The sequence below is a fragment of the Rutidosis leptorrhynchoides genome, chromosome 4 (assembly GCF_046630445.1).
Source record: "Rutidosis leptorrhynchoides isolate AG116_Rl617_1_P2 chromosome 4, CSIRO_AGI_Rlap_v1, whole genome shotgun sequence".
Taxonomy (NCBI): Eukaryota; Viridiplantae; Streptophyta; class Magnoliopsida; order Asterales; family Asteraceae; genus Rutidosis; species Rutidosis leptorrhynchoides.
Window position 1 is genome coordinate 443,910,378 of NC_092336.1, and position 16,179 is coordinate 443,926,556.

General features: G+C 32.2%; 2 protein-coding genes across 2 annotated transcripts; one reads left to right on the plus strand and one right to left on the minus strand.

The window, feature by feature from the left end:
• Nucleotides 1-1,089: 1,089 nt before the first annotated feature.
• LOC139842135 (replication protein A 70 kDa DNA-binding subunit B-like) lies at nt 1,090-4,354 on the minus strand. Its single transcript, XM_071832311.1, has 10 exons — nt 4,265-4,354; nt 2,938-3,211; nt 2,756-2,843; nt 2,537-2,661; nt 2,370-2,457; nt 2,167-2,284; nt 1,889-2,074; nt 1,685-1,792; nt 1,266-1,573; nt 1,090-1,147 (listed from the first exon to the last, which is right to left on the minus strand). The coding sequence occupies exons 1-10, from the start codon at nt 4,352-4,354 to the stop codon at nt 1,090-1,092; spliced, it is 1,443 nt and encodes a 480-aa protein (XP_071688412.1).
• A 9,879-nt stretch (nt 4,355-14,233) lies between these two features.
• Nucleotides 14,234-15,859, plus strand: LOC139844442 (F-box/kelch-repeat protein At3g23880-like). Its single transcript, XM_071834662.1, has 2 exons — nt 14,234-15,340; nt 15,436-15,859. The coding sequence occupies exons 1-2, from the start codon at nt 14,286-14,288 to the stop codon at nt 15,437-15,439; spliced, it is 1,059 nt and encodes a 352-aa protein (XP_071690763.1). The 5' UTR covers nt 14,234-14,285; the 3' UTR covers nt 15,440-15,859.
• The last annotated feature ends 320 nt before the right edge of the window (nt 15,860-16,179 follow it).

Sequence of the window (16,179 nt, forward strand, 5' to 3'; positions counted from 1 at the left end):
TAAGTCATCGTTAGTCGTTACATGTAAGTGTTGTTTTGAAACCTTTAGGTTAACGATCTTGTTAAATGTTGTTAACCCAATGTTTATAATATCAAAAGAGATTTTAAATTATTATATTATCATGATATTATGATGTACGAATATCTCTTAATATGATATATATACATTAAATGTCGTTACAACGATAAACGTTACATATATGTCTCGTTTCAAAATCATTAAGTTAGTAGTCTTGTTTTTACATATGTAGTTCATTGTTAATATAATTAATGATATGTTTACTTATCATAATATCATGTTAACTATATATATAACCATATATATGTCATCATATAGTTTTTTTACAAGTTTTAACGTTCGTGAATCACCGGTCAACTTGGGTGGTCAATTGTCTATATGAAACCTATTTCAATTAATCAAGTCTTAACAAGTTTGATTGCTTAACATGTTGGAAACATTTAATCATGTAAACATCAATCTCAATTAATGTATATAAACATGGAAAAGTTCGGGTCACTACATTGAGCGATGATACCTGGAACATGGGCATCAACTGTGAGGTGTGTTTGAAGGCAAACGACTGAAGCCTGTTTCCCTGCAGGGCAAAATGGGTCGGAACGGGTTTCAACCGCACCTCATCAATGGGTCCATAGGAACCGGGGGAAATGACTGTCGCCGTTTGATAACGCATAACATGAAAATATTTAACCAACTTGGGACCAACGAACGAAAACTGCGGAGGCAGGTCAGTTGTGAGGAAAAGGCTACAATGTCAAACAAACGGGTCTTATATTGATTGGTTGGTCAACCAAGTAGGTAATTGTGCCAAACAGATTATCATCCATGTTAGAATGAGTTTTAAGTAAACTTAGTGCAAGCAACATCATGTGGCAAAACCATAACTTTATTAGAAATCCAAAAACCATAAACCATAAGTTTTTAGGCCATAGCATAAGACCAAAGAGGAAAATCAACGAAACAAACATTGTTCAAAAAATGGTAAATAACATAACGATGACTCAGCAGGTGGAACTATTTATTTAAATACGCAGTTCCTTTTCATGCCTTCTTCCGGCCACTCCTATCCATCTAGGTAACTGTAACCGCACCCGTGTCTTCTTCTGAGTCAGAGGTTGTGACAATAAACCTGCAACACATGATAATGATTCATATCAGGATGTAGGGCATCTCGGGAAATATAAAGTTATATGTACATAAACATATCTTAGTGTATGTATCAAACAGTGAGATAGATTAGATCATACTTGCGGTGGCTAGGGAGTTCCAATTCCTTTATCGGAGTGGGGATTTCAATTGTTCTCTTAACCCCTTTGGGTGTTGCAACTGGCGGAACGGTTGACGCAGCACCTGGTTTAACAGCTGGAGGAAACACACCGGGATCCAAATTGTCGGACACCGCCGGTGCGGAGTCATCTTCGTCCGAGTATACTTTTATGCAATTAAAACTTTCGTATGTTCCATGTTCATAGTAAGAGTTGACCTTCAAAAGTAGCACTTGGGTTGTATTAAGCAGATTAGCAAGTGGATTAGGTAAAACGGTGGTGCAGGTTACCTGTAAATAGATCCACACGTACATATCTTATCAATTGAGGCACACAAATTATGTGTTCATGGTGCTATATTATTAACTGACAAATGCATGATATGTCCGTAAAAATGTTACCGCATCCTGAGCATCCAAGAGGGATTGAGCGGTTGTCCCAGTCAACTGCTCAGCTGTTTCATCAAACATGACCACGACGGTTTCAGCGGTCGAGTCCCTCACATCAAACTGAATGCGGAACTTGTGAACCGGTGAGGGGATCAGGTGTTAGGTATTGGAGTGTTTTGGCAAAGGTGGTTTTTCAGTTAACCGTAGAATAATTACAGGTAAAAATGGATAGTAACAACCTTGTAAGCGGCTCGGGAACCTTTTTTCGCACGATTCACACCAAAATCCTCCATCCTGTCTCGATATGCTCTTCTTAGCCTTGCAAATACCACAACTATTGTAAAACCAGCTGTTTTTCATCCTCACATTGGTTAGCTCCACGGTGCACTTGAACACGTCGGCCTAATAGTTTTCAAAGTCAGTAGGATTGCTACAAATTATACATTATTAGGAGTTGGCCATAGGTATCACATAGCTATTGTACATGCACTTACAACATTGTTTTTGCCTCTGCGGGCCATTGTTAGGAGGTCAACGATGGAACCTTCTTTTGGTGGCGGGAGTTGCCGCTGAGGAGCCAATTCTCCCATGTCATCAGCAAATTCCATGGCACTGCAAAGAAAGGAGACGTGAACCATGAGGGCGCCATAACAGGCAGATTAGACTTTATAAGTACAGATGGCATGGGCAAACAAACCTGATTTTGTTGATAAAATTAGCCAAGGTCGGTACTTGAGCGTCGTCAATTATCAAAGTGGCTGACGTGCTTGAGAGAAATGTCTCCCCTACACATGAAATGTGGTAGTGATTAGGCGAATGTGGCGGTGAATCGCAAATACAAATGGGCAAAGTAATGGGGCATACCATAGTAGTCCTTTCTAACAGAAACTGATGATAAAATGATGCTATCCTGTGATGTGACAGTGGGCTTCCTAGCAAGGAAAGAGTCACCCAATTTCCCCCAAAGGGTGACACGAACTCGCCGATGTCTGGAGGGTAGACCAAAAAACAACACTTTGTTTGAGTTAAACAGCTTAGAAATGTGTGTGAAGACAGTTTTAGGAGTTAAAATCGACAACCAACCTCTCATTGACCAGTTGAAACTCGAGTGTCGTAGACCCGCCTTTTTGGGGCGTAACTGACCCGAAATTTAGAACACACCCCACAACATCTGAAAAAAGACAGATTCGAGGCGTTAGAGGGTATGCACAGACAATGTAAAAAACCTTAAAACTATTTACAGTTCTACTTGACAAAAGGTGTACCTATTTGGTATTTTCCACCATTTGGTTCCAAGTCTTCAAATGGAATGCAAGCGTATGGGTGGCGGATAAAACCTGAATGCTCATCACCTGATATTTTCTTGAGGAAGGTCGAGCCTTGTAACTGAATAAGCACCTTGTTATTTCGCAAGAGGCGGTAATCGTCCTTATTGGGGATGACCTCGAATTTGTTGAGCAAGTAAACTGATCCTTCTTTTAACCTTGAAATAAAACAGTGAGCTACAGTGCTCCTGGCAGTTAGCTGAATAACATTACCCTGAAAAGAGAGCAGCCATGTTATATTTGAACACGGGTGCTTTATATATATGTTTGTCTAGGCAAATGCCAATCTAAACATATACACATATTCATCATATAGCATAAGTATGACCAAATTGTGGTTAATAAAGACAAAGAGGAATAGAGCAGATATATATGTATATAAATAGTTGTGGGAAAGCAGACATATATGTTAAAAAATGGTTGCAGGGACACCAAAAAATAAGTGTATGAACCTGGCTAAGCATGTAAAACCACATTTGGGCTTCCATTTATTTATCCATGTTGTATATCACTATGTTGAAACAAAATATCTATATAAATGATTATATACATACAAATACACATTAATATATAACCCAAAAAGACTCTAACAACATATATTGAACTTCAATCCATTTATCCATCTTCTATATCAATATATTGGAACAAAAGGTTACATTTATATACACATACATAAACACATATATATATTCTAGATAAAAAAAATAAATGGATACATATGCATACAAATACATATTAATATGTAATCAAAAAAGACTGTAACAATATATATCAGCCTTCCATTCATTTATCTGTCTTCTATATCAATACATAAACACACACACACACACACACACACACACACACACACACACACATATATATATATATATATATATATATATATATATATATATATATATATATATATATATATATATATATATATATATATATATATATATATATATATATGTGCCAGCAAAAAACATAAATGGTTACATATGCATACAAATACATATTAATATGGAATCAAAAAAGGCTGTAACAACATATATTAGCCTTCCATTGATTTATCCATCTTCTATATCAATATATTGAAACAAAAGGTTACATTTATATACACATACATGAACACATATATATACCAACAAAAACTGCATAAATGAATACAACATATATACATGGATAACAATCAAACCTGCTGATCTGAAGCAATGAAGTCAGTACTAAAGTATTTCCCATATTTTGTATGCGTGTCCCACGTACGGCATATCATGATTCTTACCTCCGCCTCCTTACCAACCTGGAGCTCATGAAGGTATGAATAGGTGCGTTCGTTAGCTTGGACGGTGTCGTTTTGAGTTGCAAGAGCCATTGTAATATGTGTTATTCGGAGTAATGCATAATACAATGGGTGAGCAGACCAATTTATAGCCTTGTAGCATACATGTGGAGTTACATTCTGAGGGAATATCAAAGGGGTAACTAATCAAATTCCACAGGTTACTTATAATAACTTGTAAACTACAATTTAATGTATATTATCTAAATTCACTGCAAATTAATTATGCCAATTAATTAAGATTACCAAACCCTTGAAGTACATGTCTGACCTGCAAAAATTCCCACCGAATTTGGAGTCATGACCGACGGCTAGAAACGAATTTGGTCAATCGACATCAAATGACCTAAAATTGGAGAGAACTCAGGTGGGAGACGATGGACCCCAACCCTTCTGGTGTTGATGAATCGAAGTTTGATTCAATCTCCTATGGTTAATCATACACGCAGAGGAATTGTAGAGGTGTTGGTGATGCGGTCGGTTATACAGGGGTGGAGGGGAACGGTCCCCTTTGAATTTTAGTTCGTAAAGAGATGACCGGCTTAAATTAAACATATCCAATATAAAAAATTATATAATTAAAAGGAATTATTAAGTTTAAAAATTAATTCAGGGATTTTTTTATTTTAGGGGTAAAATGGTAATTGCATGCATTGTTAAGAGTCACTTTTAGTTGCAAAGGCCTCATTAATGGAAATGGGAGTCAAGATTTATATGTATATAGATAATAATAATAATTGTTATAATTCAGTAGGCTTATAACTACCTTTAATGGTTATAAGAACAAAGAGAGAAAAAGAGAGAAGAAATATTGATATTGATATTTCAAGAGAAATCGTGCACCTTAAATGGTTACCATACATGTCTATTTATAGTATAAAATATTACTATGCAAGAAATATAATAATAATAAAATTAACATCCAATCTAGATATTTTATAACACAATCTAGATATTTTATAACACTCCCCCTTGGATGACAATTTTATTAGAGAATAACTATTACTGCCTCGTTAAAAACCTTGCTAAAGAAAATCCATTGGGATAAAACTTTAGCTAAGGGAAAAAGAGTGCAGCATAGAGTTGACTCCCCCTCAAATAGGCAACGCCTGAGTTGTTACATCTTCTGAACATGTCTCATGCCAATATTATGAACGTGTGTTCTGAAAATAGCAGTTGGTAGTGCTTTGGTATAAAGATCAGCAGAGTTGTTGATTGAACGTATCTCATTTTAATCTGGTTGTCTTTTACGAGATCTTGAGTATATGAGAAGAATCTGAGGTTTTCATCTGAAACTGTATCATCTAAATCTTTTATGTACAAGTTTAGCCCTTGTGATTTGTCTACAGTCTCCTTCATGGTTTGCTCAAACCATTGTTTCAATTCCTATTCCTTTGTAGTCTTTTCTGAGCCTTACCAACATACCATTCTTTTCCATCAAACTTATGACCGTTAAGACCGTCTATGGCTTTGGCGCCTCGTCAGTATTTATATTTTGTTCAGTCACTTTTGATACTCTTCTTTCATTTGTATTATGCAAGCTGCATTATCTTCATATATAGTTGTTGGTGAAGATAGTTGTTAGTCTTTTATAGCGTTCTAGTCCACAAGAATCAATAATGATTTGTGTCATTGATCTCAACCAAACACATTTTCGAGTAGTTTCATATAATGCAATCACTTCGTCATGATTTGATGATGATGTTGCAACAAGTGTTTGTTTTAAGAACGCCATGATTTTGTGGTATCTCCATTTAGGAATACATATCGAGTTTGAGATTTATCTTTATGAGGATTTGATGAATGACCTGCATATATATAATCAACCAAATCTTGTTTTGAAACGTTATAATAAAATAATTTTAAATCAGCAGTTTCTCAAGGGTATCAAAATATGTGTTTGATCCCGCTCCATTGTCATTTGAGCTGAATCTTGCCAACAAATTAACTGCAAGAGAAATGTCAAGTCTTGTACAATCTATAAGATACATAAGAACCTCAATTGCACTAAAATATGGAACTTCCGATCTGTTAAGATTTTCATGATCTTTCATTTCAAAATAATTCTTTAGAAGTTGAATGATTTCATAGATCTCTTTATTCGTTCATATGATGTTAAGAACATTGACATAAACAACTACGATCACATATCCGAACATTGTTTTTATAAAACATACGTGCAAAATAAGTTTATATGTATACCCCTTTTTTTTCAAGTAGTCATTTAATCGGTTATACTATTGTATCAATCCATATAAAAATCTTTGTGATTCAATGGAATACATTTATTTGAGTTTTGCATTAGATACTTATGATACCTTAAACCCTTCAGATATATTCATATATATATCACTATCAAGTGATTCACATAGATAAGTAGTAACAACATCCATGAGATGCATTTAAGTAACTACCAGGTTGATTAAGTATCTAATAAGTAATTGTATTCACTACATAAGGATAAGTTTTCTTCATAATTCATTTCTGGTCTTTGTGGGAAATATTGAGTTACAAGTCTAGTTTTGCCTTGTAACTTCATTTTTACATTTCTTTTCGGATAAAAATTCATTTATATCCCATATGTTTCACATCTTTAAAAGTGATAACGATTGATCCGAAAACTTTTCTTTTATCGAGCGATTCTAATTTAGCTCGTCTTGCTCCTTTCCATTGAGCTCAATCATGTCCACTTTGTATATTCAATGACAGATTTTAGTTTCAGATCATCATCTTTATTCATGATGTCATTGTAACATTATATGAAAATATCTCATAGAGATTTTAATTTCATTTTGGTTCCATAATATTGCATAATTTTATCGCAATTTTAGTATTTACATTTATCAATATCCTCTGCAGAAGGAATATTGATTTGTGGTTCTTCTTGAACACTTTCTTTTACCTCATTATCAGCTGATTTTCTTTTTCGAGGATTTTTATCTTCGGAACCAATTGATCTTCCACGTTTGATGCGTGGCAAAGACTCAACAGTGACATTATTGCCAGCTTTTGGAATTTCAGTTTGAGCTGGAGCATTTATAGCTGGTATATATGATTTGGTCACTTTTTTTTATCTGTAAATGCATAAAGTAATTAATTTGCAAGTTCTTGCATATGCATTATTTTTGAACTTTCGTTTCACATTCTTTTGTGCGAGTTCAATATACCTTAATTGATGTTCACATCATGAAGCATCATTTTATTTTTTATTTTTATTTCTCCCCCTAATCTAGGGAACAATGTTTTATTAAAATGACAATCAGCAAAACGTGCTGTAAAAACATCACCCATCATGGGTTCAATATATCTTATGATTGAAGATGTTTTATATCCAAAATATATTACCATCTTTCTTTGAAGAACCATTTTATTGTTTTGTGGTGATACAATTGGAACATACACTGCACAACCAATGTTCTAAGGTGGAAAATATTTGGCTCTTGGCCAAAATCAAGTATTAAGTGAAAATATTTATGACTTCCACATGGTATAATGCGAATTAATGTCGCAGCATGTAAATTTACATGTCCACATATAAATATTGAGAGATTTGTACTCATTATCAATTGTCTAGTTATTAGCTGCAAGCGTTTATCTATTGATTCAGCTAAACCAATTTTGTGTATGCACATGAGCAACTGGATGTTCAACAACAATCCCTGTAGATATATAATGATCATTAAATGCTTGAGATGTTAACTCACCAGCATTATCAAGTCTCATCCTTTTAATGGTGTAATCAGAATAATGTGTTCTCAATTTAATAATTTGTGCAAGAAACTTTGCAAATGCCATATTACGGCTCGATAACATACAAATATGAGACCATCCGCTAGATGCGTCTATTAGAACCATGAAATATCAAAATGGTTCACATGATGGATGAATTGGTTCATATATCTTACCTTGAATTCTTTCAAGAAACATTTGTGATTCTTTTTCACAATATACTTTTCATTAATCACCATATGTGCCTTTTTTATCATATATCCTTTTCACCATATACGCTTTTAATCATATGCGCTGTGTTTTTCACCATATGCGCTTTTAATCATATGCGCTTTTCATCATATGCGCTGTGCTTTTCATCATATTCGCTTTTTATCATATGCGCTTATCATATGCGATGCGCTTTTCATCATATGCGCTTTTTTATATGAATAGTAAATTAATTAATTTCGTTTTACTATTCATATGAATTAATTTCGATTTACTATTTTGTTAATTGAGTAATATATATACATCATATACTTGTGACTCCGAAGGCTCAAATGAATTTGACCATATAGTTATATGTTGTACCTTGCACATTAATTTTCAGTAGAAGCTTTAGATGCATATTATTTTCAGTAGAAGCTTTAGATGCACTTTTTTTTTAATCACCAAATACCACAAACACTTTGTTTGCGTTTGTTCATAGTCATCAATGAAAACCATTTTCTTTAATTTTATTTTATACAATTAAATTAACGCATCATTATTCTTTTCAAAAACAATAATCTATTGTTATTGTTCACTTGTGCCATGTTTAACAACAAAGGTCAACAACCTCTGTCTTGTTTGTTGTGGCAACCAAAAACAACCTTTGCTTTTGTTACCGAGAATCCAAAAAAAAAATTTAATTTTCAATTAATCTTTTATCAAAACCATAAATGATTTTGTTGATCTACGTTGATATGGCCATAAAGAATTGACGGCTGACCTACTTTTGTAAGTGTATTTCGGCTATCATCTCGAAAACGCACAACGACCTTTTTTTTTTTAATGATCTATTTGTTTCATATCTAGCTTAGGCAATTATTGTGAACATTTGGTCCCTATAAGAGCATTTATCTTTTAGACTTTTAGTTGATTTGTACTTGTCACAATTAGGGATAGCACCCGCGGGTCGTGGATGCGGATCCATTGGATCCATCACCCGTACCCGTGAATTTTTTTTTTTTTTTTTAAATCAAATAACTGGAAATTTGGATTTTTTTTTTTAAGAGACATCCAATTGAACCCTTGTTCGTTGAAACAATTTGACTATTTTTTTAACTCCCCATTTATTTAACTTCGTCTCTTGACCTTGCCACATCACCAAAAAGTACATCACTTGCCTTTGATGTCACCGTCACGGTTAGAAACAGTCTAATATAATGCTTATGGCTCTTTGTATACACATAAATAATTTATGTCCATTTTCATTTCCTTACTTATTTTTTCTATTTTTGAAAGACAATTACACCGAGCAATATTTGTCTCATTCTTTGAAACAATCTTCGTCTCATTTCTAAGATTTGAACATTATCTTCAAGGTTAGAAGGTTTGGCTCTGTACCGCCAAATCAGAGTCCCTTTTATTAGACAAGTTAGTGTCCCTTTTATTATTAGACAATTAGGCATTAGAAAATAGTTTTACATTACTATGCTTTGTTTGTGTACCCTTTTTATTTGGTTTGTTTATAAGTATATATGCAGTGTTTCTTTTCTTTATACTTCTCTTTCATCTTAATTAACACATATAATCTCTCATCATAAAATAAATAGTGTGAATTCTTTTAAGAAAATGGATTATGTAAATCAAATTTGTTTAGATAGTGAACCAAATACCTATTGGAGTATGATACTAATTCAAAGCGAGCGGAAGCATTTTTTTAAAACTTTATAAAATCATACTCTTCCACAGATCATTGTACAAAACTTTAGTAAACAAAACAAATTAACGAAATCGAACGAGAGAAGATTAGAATACAACCTTTGTAGCCTTTTGAAAATCGAATTTGAAAACTCAAAGAAGAGTTCCTCTAAACGGTAGACACCCAAAGTTCCAACCTTGCTTCGATATATACCTTCTACTTAACGGATCTTTTCTTCTTCCTTATTTCCACCAAAACCGAACCCAATTATAGATTTCAATTATTTTGGTTACTTGAAAATGAGAAAGAAAAATAACATTTTGTGTATGTGTGTTTTGTATCTCTTTTTTTTAACTTTTAAGATTTACTTTTAATAAAAATACAAACTACTTTTTTTTTATTTTAACTTTTAAGATTTACTTTTAATAAAAATACAAACTACTTTTTGTATTTTAACATTTAAGATTTACTTTTAATAAAAGTACAAAATACTTTTTCTTATTTTAACTTTTAAGATTTACTTTTAATAAAAATACAAACTACTTTTTGTATTTTAACTTTTAAGATTTACTTTTAATAAAAGTACAAACTACTTTTTCTTATTTTAACTTTTAAGATTTACTTTTAATAAAAATACAAACTACCTTTTTATTTTATTTTAACTTTTAAGATTATAAATTTAAGAATAAATATTAGTATGCATGAAATAAATAATGATTAATTGCATAAGTAATCATAAATGTTAGATAACATATAAAGACCCCATCATATTCGTATTGATCGGAATTAATCTTAACCCATGGTACCGTGTTGTCAAATGACGTGTTGCGTACATAAAGTACCGTGTTGTCAAATGACGTGTTGCGTACAATCATGAGGTCTTATTAACATAAATATAAATATTAGTGAAGTTAATAAGAGTTAGATTACAGAAAATATAATTCAGGTGGTATAACCGACCATATATATAACTTAAATAACATAAATATAAATGTTAGTGAAGTTAGTAAAAGTTAGATTATGGAATTATAATTCAGGTGGTATAACCGACCATATATATAACTTAAATAACATAAATATAAATGTTAGTGAAGTTAGTAAAAGTTAGATTGCAGAAATATAATTTTACTTATGATGATAATAATATTTACCTTACTCAGAGGCGGAGCCAGGAATTTCCGTTAAGGGAGGCTTCATTTACTTTTAAATAGAAATATAAAATTATATCGAACAACATAAAAAGTATCATAATTGAAAAGCGAAAATTGAGAAATTATTTTTAGTGTAAACTTACATGTGAGACATAGTGATAAAAATTGACTCTTAGATTTTTAGTGTAAACAACATAAAAGTATATGAGGTTGAAATATGTGATATATTGACATTTAGATTTCTGTTTCATTTATAACAAAAACGGAGTACTTATGTATACATTAACATTTGAGGTTTAATTTTTATATTATAAAATTTGAAGGAGTAAAAGAGTGTGGAATACACTAGTTAAGGGATTTTAACAAAAAGATAATAAAAACTCATCATGTCTATTAAATCTTTTACCAAACCCCACCTGCAATTCCCAGGACCGGACTTCAAATATTTTTTCGCCATATACATAATTAGTACTCTATATTCTTAACACGATCAGCGGAGGCTGGGCACCCCAAAGTCCCCCTACTAGCTCCGCCATTGACCTTACTAATAAATAATAAAAGATATCGTTAAAGAATTTCTTACCTTGATTAGTGACTTGTGCTTGCTTAGATAAACCTTGATTATATGGAGCACTTCGTGCTGATAACGTGTTATAATTCAGTAGGCTTATAACTACCTTTAATGGTTATAAGAACAAAGAGAGAAAAAGAGAGAAGAAATATTGATATTGATATTTCAAGAGAAATGGTGCACCTTAAATGGTTACCATACATGTCTATTTATAGTATAAAATATTACTATGCAAGAAATATAATAATAATAAAATTAACATCCAATCTAGATATTTTATAACACAATCTAGATATTTTATAACAATAATAATAATAATAATAATAATAATAATAATAATAATAATAATAATAATAATAATAATAATAATAATAATAACCCAAATTTCATTGGATAAGTAGTCATCCCGAGAAACAATTAAGCCTCATTATCTCAAAGCGTTTTCATTCTCATATTACTAATTATCAATCTTTAATCATTCGTTGTAAGATCCCGAAATTTAAGGTGTTATTTTATAATATTATATATATATATATATATATATATATATATATATATATATATATATATATATATATATAGGTGAGATCCATGGAGAACCAAAGGTAGTAGAGAACCAAGAGAACCAGCGGAGATTGAGTTCAATCTGCACAGATTAACCTTCAATCTGCGTGCAGATGGAGTCAATCTGCGTGCAGATTGAGCTTATTTTATGTGCAGATTGATCGAACAGATGAAATCAACATATGATATTCAATCTGTTGCAGGTTGATCTTCAATCTCTATGCAGATTGAACTCAATCTTCGTACAGATTGAACCCAATCTGCACACAGATTGAGTTCAATCTGCACAGAGATTGAGTTCATCTAGAAAATTCACCTACTCAATCGAATGTGCAGATTCTTAAATCAATCGAATTAATGTTTGAAATTGATGTTACCTTATTCCATTAGCAGCGACTAGAAGATTTTGTGAATGATTCAAGGTCTGAAAACAACTGAATCGTAAAACTCAAAGTTGCAGTTCATCTTCATCATTCGACACTGTTCATCATGAAATTGAGGAATTCGATAATGATTTGGAGTATAATCCTTCAAGAAAGTTGATAATCGCTGCCTTAGGATCTTGTTTCAATCGATTTTAACTTTCAATTTTATTGATTTTGATGTTTGGTAAAATCACATCGTGGTTCGCTGGGTTCTCTCCATAGGAGAGTGCTTCAGGGATCCTTTCACTATATATATATATATATATATATATATATATATATATATATATATATATATATATATATATATATATATATATATATATATATATATGTATATGTATGGGCAGGATCAAGGAGAAGTAACCAATCGGGGGATGCAATTTTTTTTTCTTTTCATTTTTTGAAAAAACTTTGTTCACGAACATTATAGATTGGATGAAAATATGAACATTTAGAAAAGATACTTCGTGATGAATGTTATTATTTTGGCGGGAAAACGATCGACAAAAATAACATTCAAGATAATATTGTTCGTGAAGAATTTTAACGTTTTTTTTTTTTTTTTTTTTTTTTTTTTTTTTTAATGTTTTGTGAAGTAAAATTTAGCCCGATTTAGAGTTTAGGGTTTAGGGATAAGGGTTTAGGGTTTGGTGTTTTGGGTTTATTCCATAAACCCAAAATACCAAACCCTAAACCCTAAACTCTAAATCGTTCGTGTTAAAAACTCAATCTAAATCCTAAATCTAAACCCTAAATTTCTAAACCCTAATATATAAACCCTATAAACCCTAATATCTAAACCCTAATGTCTAAAACCTCAACATACGCTCGAAAAACACGATAATTGTTATATATTACTTCTTCGAGTGTTTTCCCGCCAAAATAAAAACATTTATCACAAAGTGTCTTTATTAAATGTTCATATTTTTATCCAATCTATAATGTTCGTGAACAAAGTTTTTTTCAAAAAATGAAAAAAATAAAAAATTTGATTCCTCCCGATTGGTTACTTCCCTCTTGATCCTAACAAAAAAAATATATATATATATATATATATATATATATATATATATATATATATATATATATATATATATATATATATATATATATATATATATATATATGGGCAAAAGAAAACCTCAAAAATAACCCTTACAACACTAGTGGGGTAGGAGTTTTAAGTTTTGGAAGTTTCGGAGAAGTTTGGTGAAAATCGTTAAATGAAGGGACTTGTATTGCCAAATCTAGAAACTTGGATTTAAAAGCTGGAAATTCCCTTTCCTTTTTCATTTCCAGCAGATTTGTTGAAGCAAAGAGGGTGTTTGGTGAGTGTGGAGGTCGATTTTACAAGGACAAGAGGAAGGGTCAATTTTTGAAGAAACTGGTGCATACAAGGTGTGGAAAACGTGATTTTGGCGTGTTTGCTACCTTAAGGAGCGAATATTCTGCACTAATCCTCCATCTCTGATTCTAGGTATGAACCCTAATGTTATGTAATTTGGGGGTTTTCATCATTTTTGTGATTTTGGCCTCTATGGGTATGATTGGGGGGGGTTACATTCGAGTGTTTAACCTGAAAAACAAAACCCTAGAAACTCATATTGTAGCAATCGTCCAACAAAGGAGAAAAATGTCTGATCACGTATCTTTTGATATACAAATCGAGATCATGACCCGGGTTCCTATTAAATCATTAATTCGATTCACATCAGTTTCGAAAACATGGAAGTCTTTAAACCGTAGCTCAAAGTTTATTGCTGATTACACCAAGCATCATTCTCAGCGGCAACATTTTCTTATAACGTACATGAATCATTCTTCATATCCTCCACAAAATTGTTTTGTTTCGATTGCTGATGATAATACTTTCCCCGAACACAAGCTTTTTTTGACAACTCCCAACTCCCTTATTCTTGAGGAATTTGTAATAGTTGGTAACTCGCACGGCCTGTTATGTTTTACCCGTGTACTTTTTTCTAATTGGAAGATTGCAGAGGTTATTATTTGGAATCCTTCAATAAGAAAAACTGATGTTATTCAAATGCATAAGGTGAAAAAAAGCTGTTCATGTTATCAAGATTCAGTTGTTGGTTTCGGGGTTTGTCCAAACACAATTGACCCGAAGATAGTCAAGATTTGTAGATGTAAATGCAATGTGGAAGTTGAGGTTTTTACATTAAGTTCAAGGGTGTGGAGGAGTTCATTAAGTAATACTAATATTATGCTTCGTAAGGATGCTAGTTTCTGTTTCGATGACGACAACGTAGTTATAGATGGGTTTATTTGTTGGTTAGTGTATGAAATAGGTAAGCCATCGTCTGATGATATGATTGTTTTATTTGATTTGACAAGTGAAAAATTTATGGAAATACAGTTCCCCAATAAAATAAGGTTATCACGTCAATCAACTACAAAACTATTCAAGCTAAGGGAATCTGTTGCTGTGGTTCTGCGTACTATGAACCCGAATGTAGATATTGAAGTGTGGAAGATGGAGATTAATGATGTAACAAGATCGTTTACCAAGCTATTCAACATCAACATATTACCAGACTTATCGTATCTATATGGACTTACGAAGAATGGCCAACTTATATTTGAAAAACAACATATTCATGACCATAAAACTTCATTTCACGTTATAGCTTATGACCCCTGCGCAAAAAGCATCAACTATCTCAAAATGTATGGAAAAATTTATTCATTTGATGTGACTTCCTATACGGAATCACTATTGCTACTTGATACTGCTTCTTGATAACTTATTCATTAATATATAGATGACGAAGGTGATGGGCACATTAATTTCTTGATGTGGAGAATTGAAGGGATCATCGTTTTTGGAGCATGGTAGAAAGGTATAAAGATCAATAATTAAATTATATTTAGTTATTTTCCGAGTACACGTTTTGTTTAGTTAGTTTGAAGGAAATTATGTTAATCTATTTTGCAATGGAACTGATGTTTTATTAAAGGACAAATGGCCAAAAAAGGTAACACAAGTTACCCAATTTGACAATCAAGGTAACCCCCAATTTGCACTAGCCCGAAAAGGATTTCAATTTTATTTTTGCGCAAGAAAAGGATTACGTATTTAAAAATTTTAAAATTGAGGTAATCTTTGTCAAATTCATTAACAATCGTTAATCAAAAATACATGACTGGTCCCTCAAGTTTGTTAAAAAATTGCACAACTTGTCCTCATCATCTCAACATCTTCATCATCTCATCTCAACATCTTCATCATCAACATCAATATCAGATTTAGAAATAGAATCATAAACATAATCAAAACCAGATTTCATCTTCATCAAGTTATTTTGCAACTCATCTGCAACGTCGCCTGTTTCCTGTAGCAACTTGGACATCTGCAAAACCTTGAATTCATGATCCAATTCGTTCACAATACATTCCAAATGCAGCGATTAGATGATCTTGTTAACACACTTCAATCAGAAACAGCAACAAAAAGAGGAAATCGATGATGAACGGTTCACGATTATCATGAAACTTGAAATTGATTT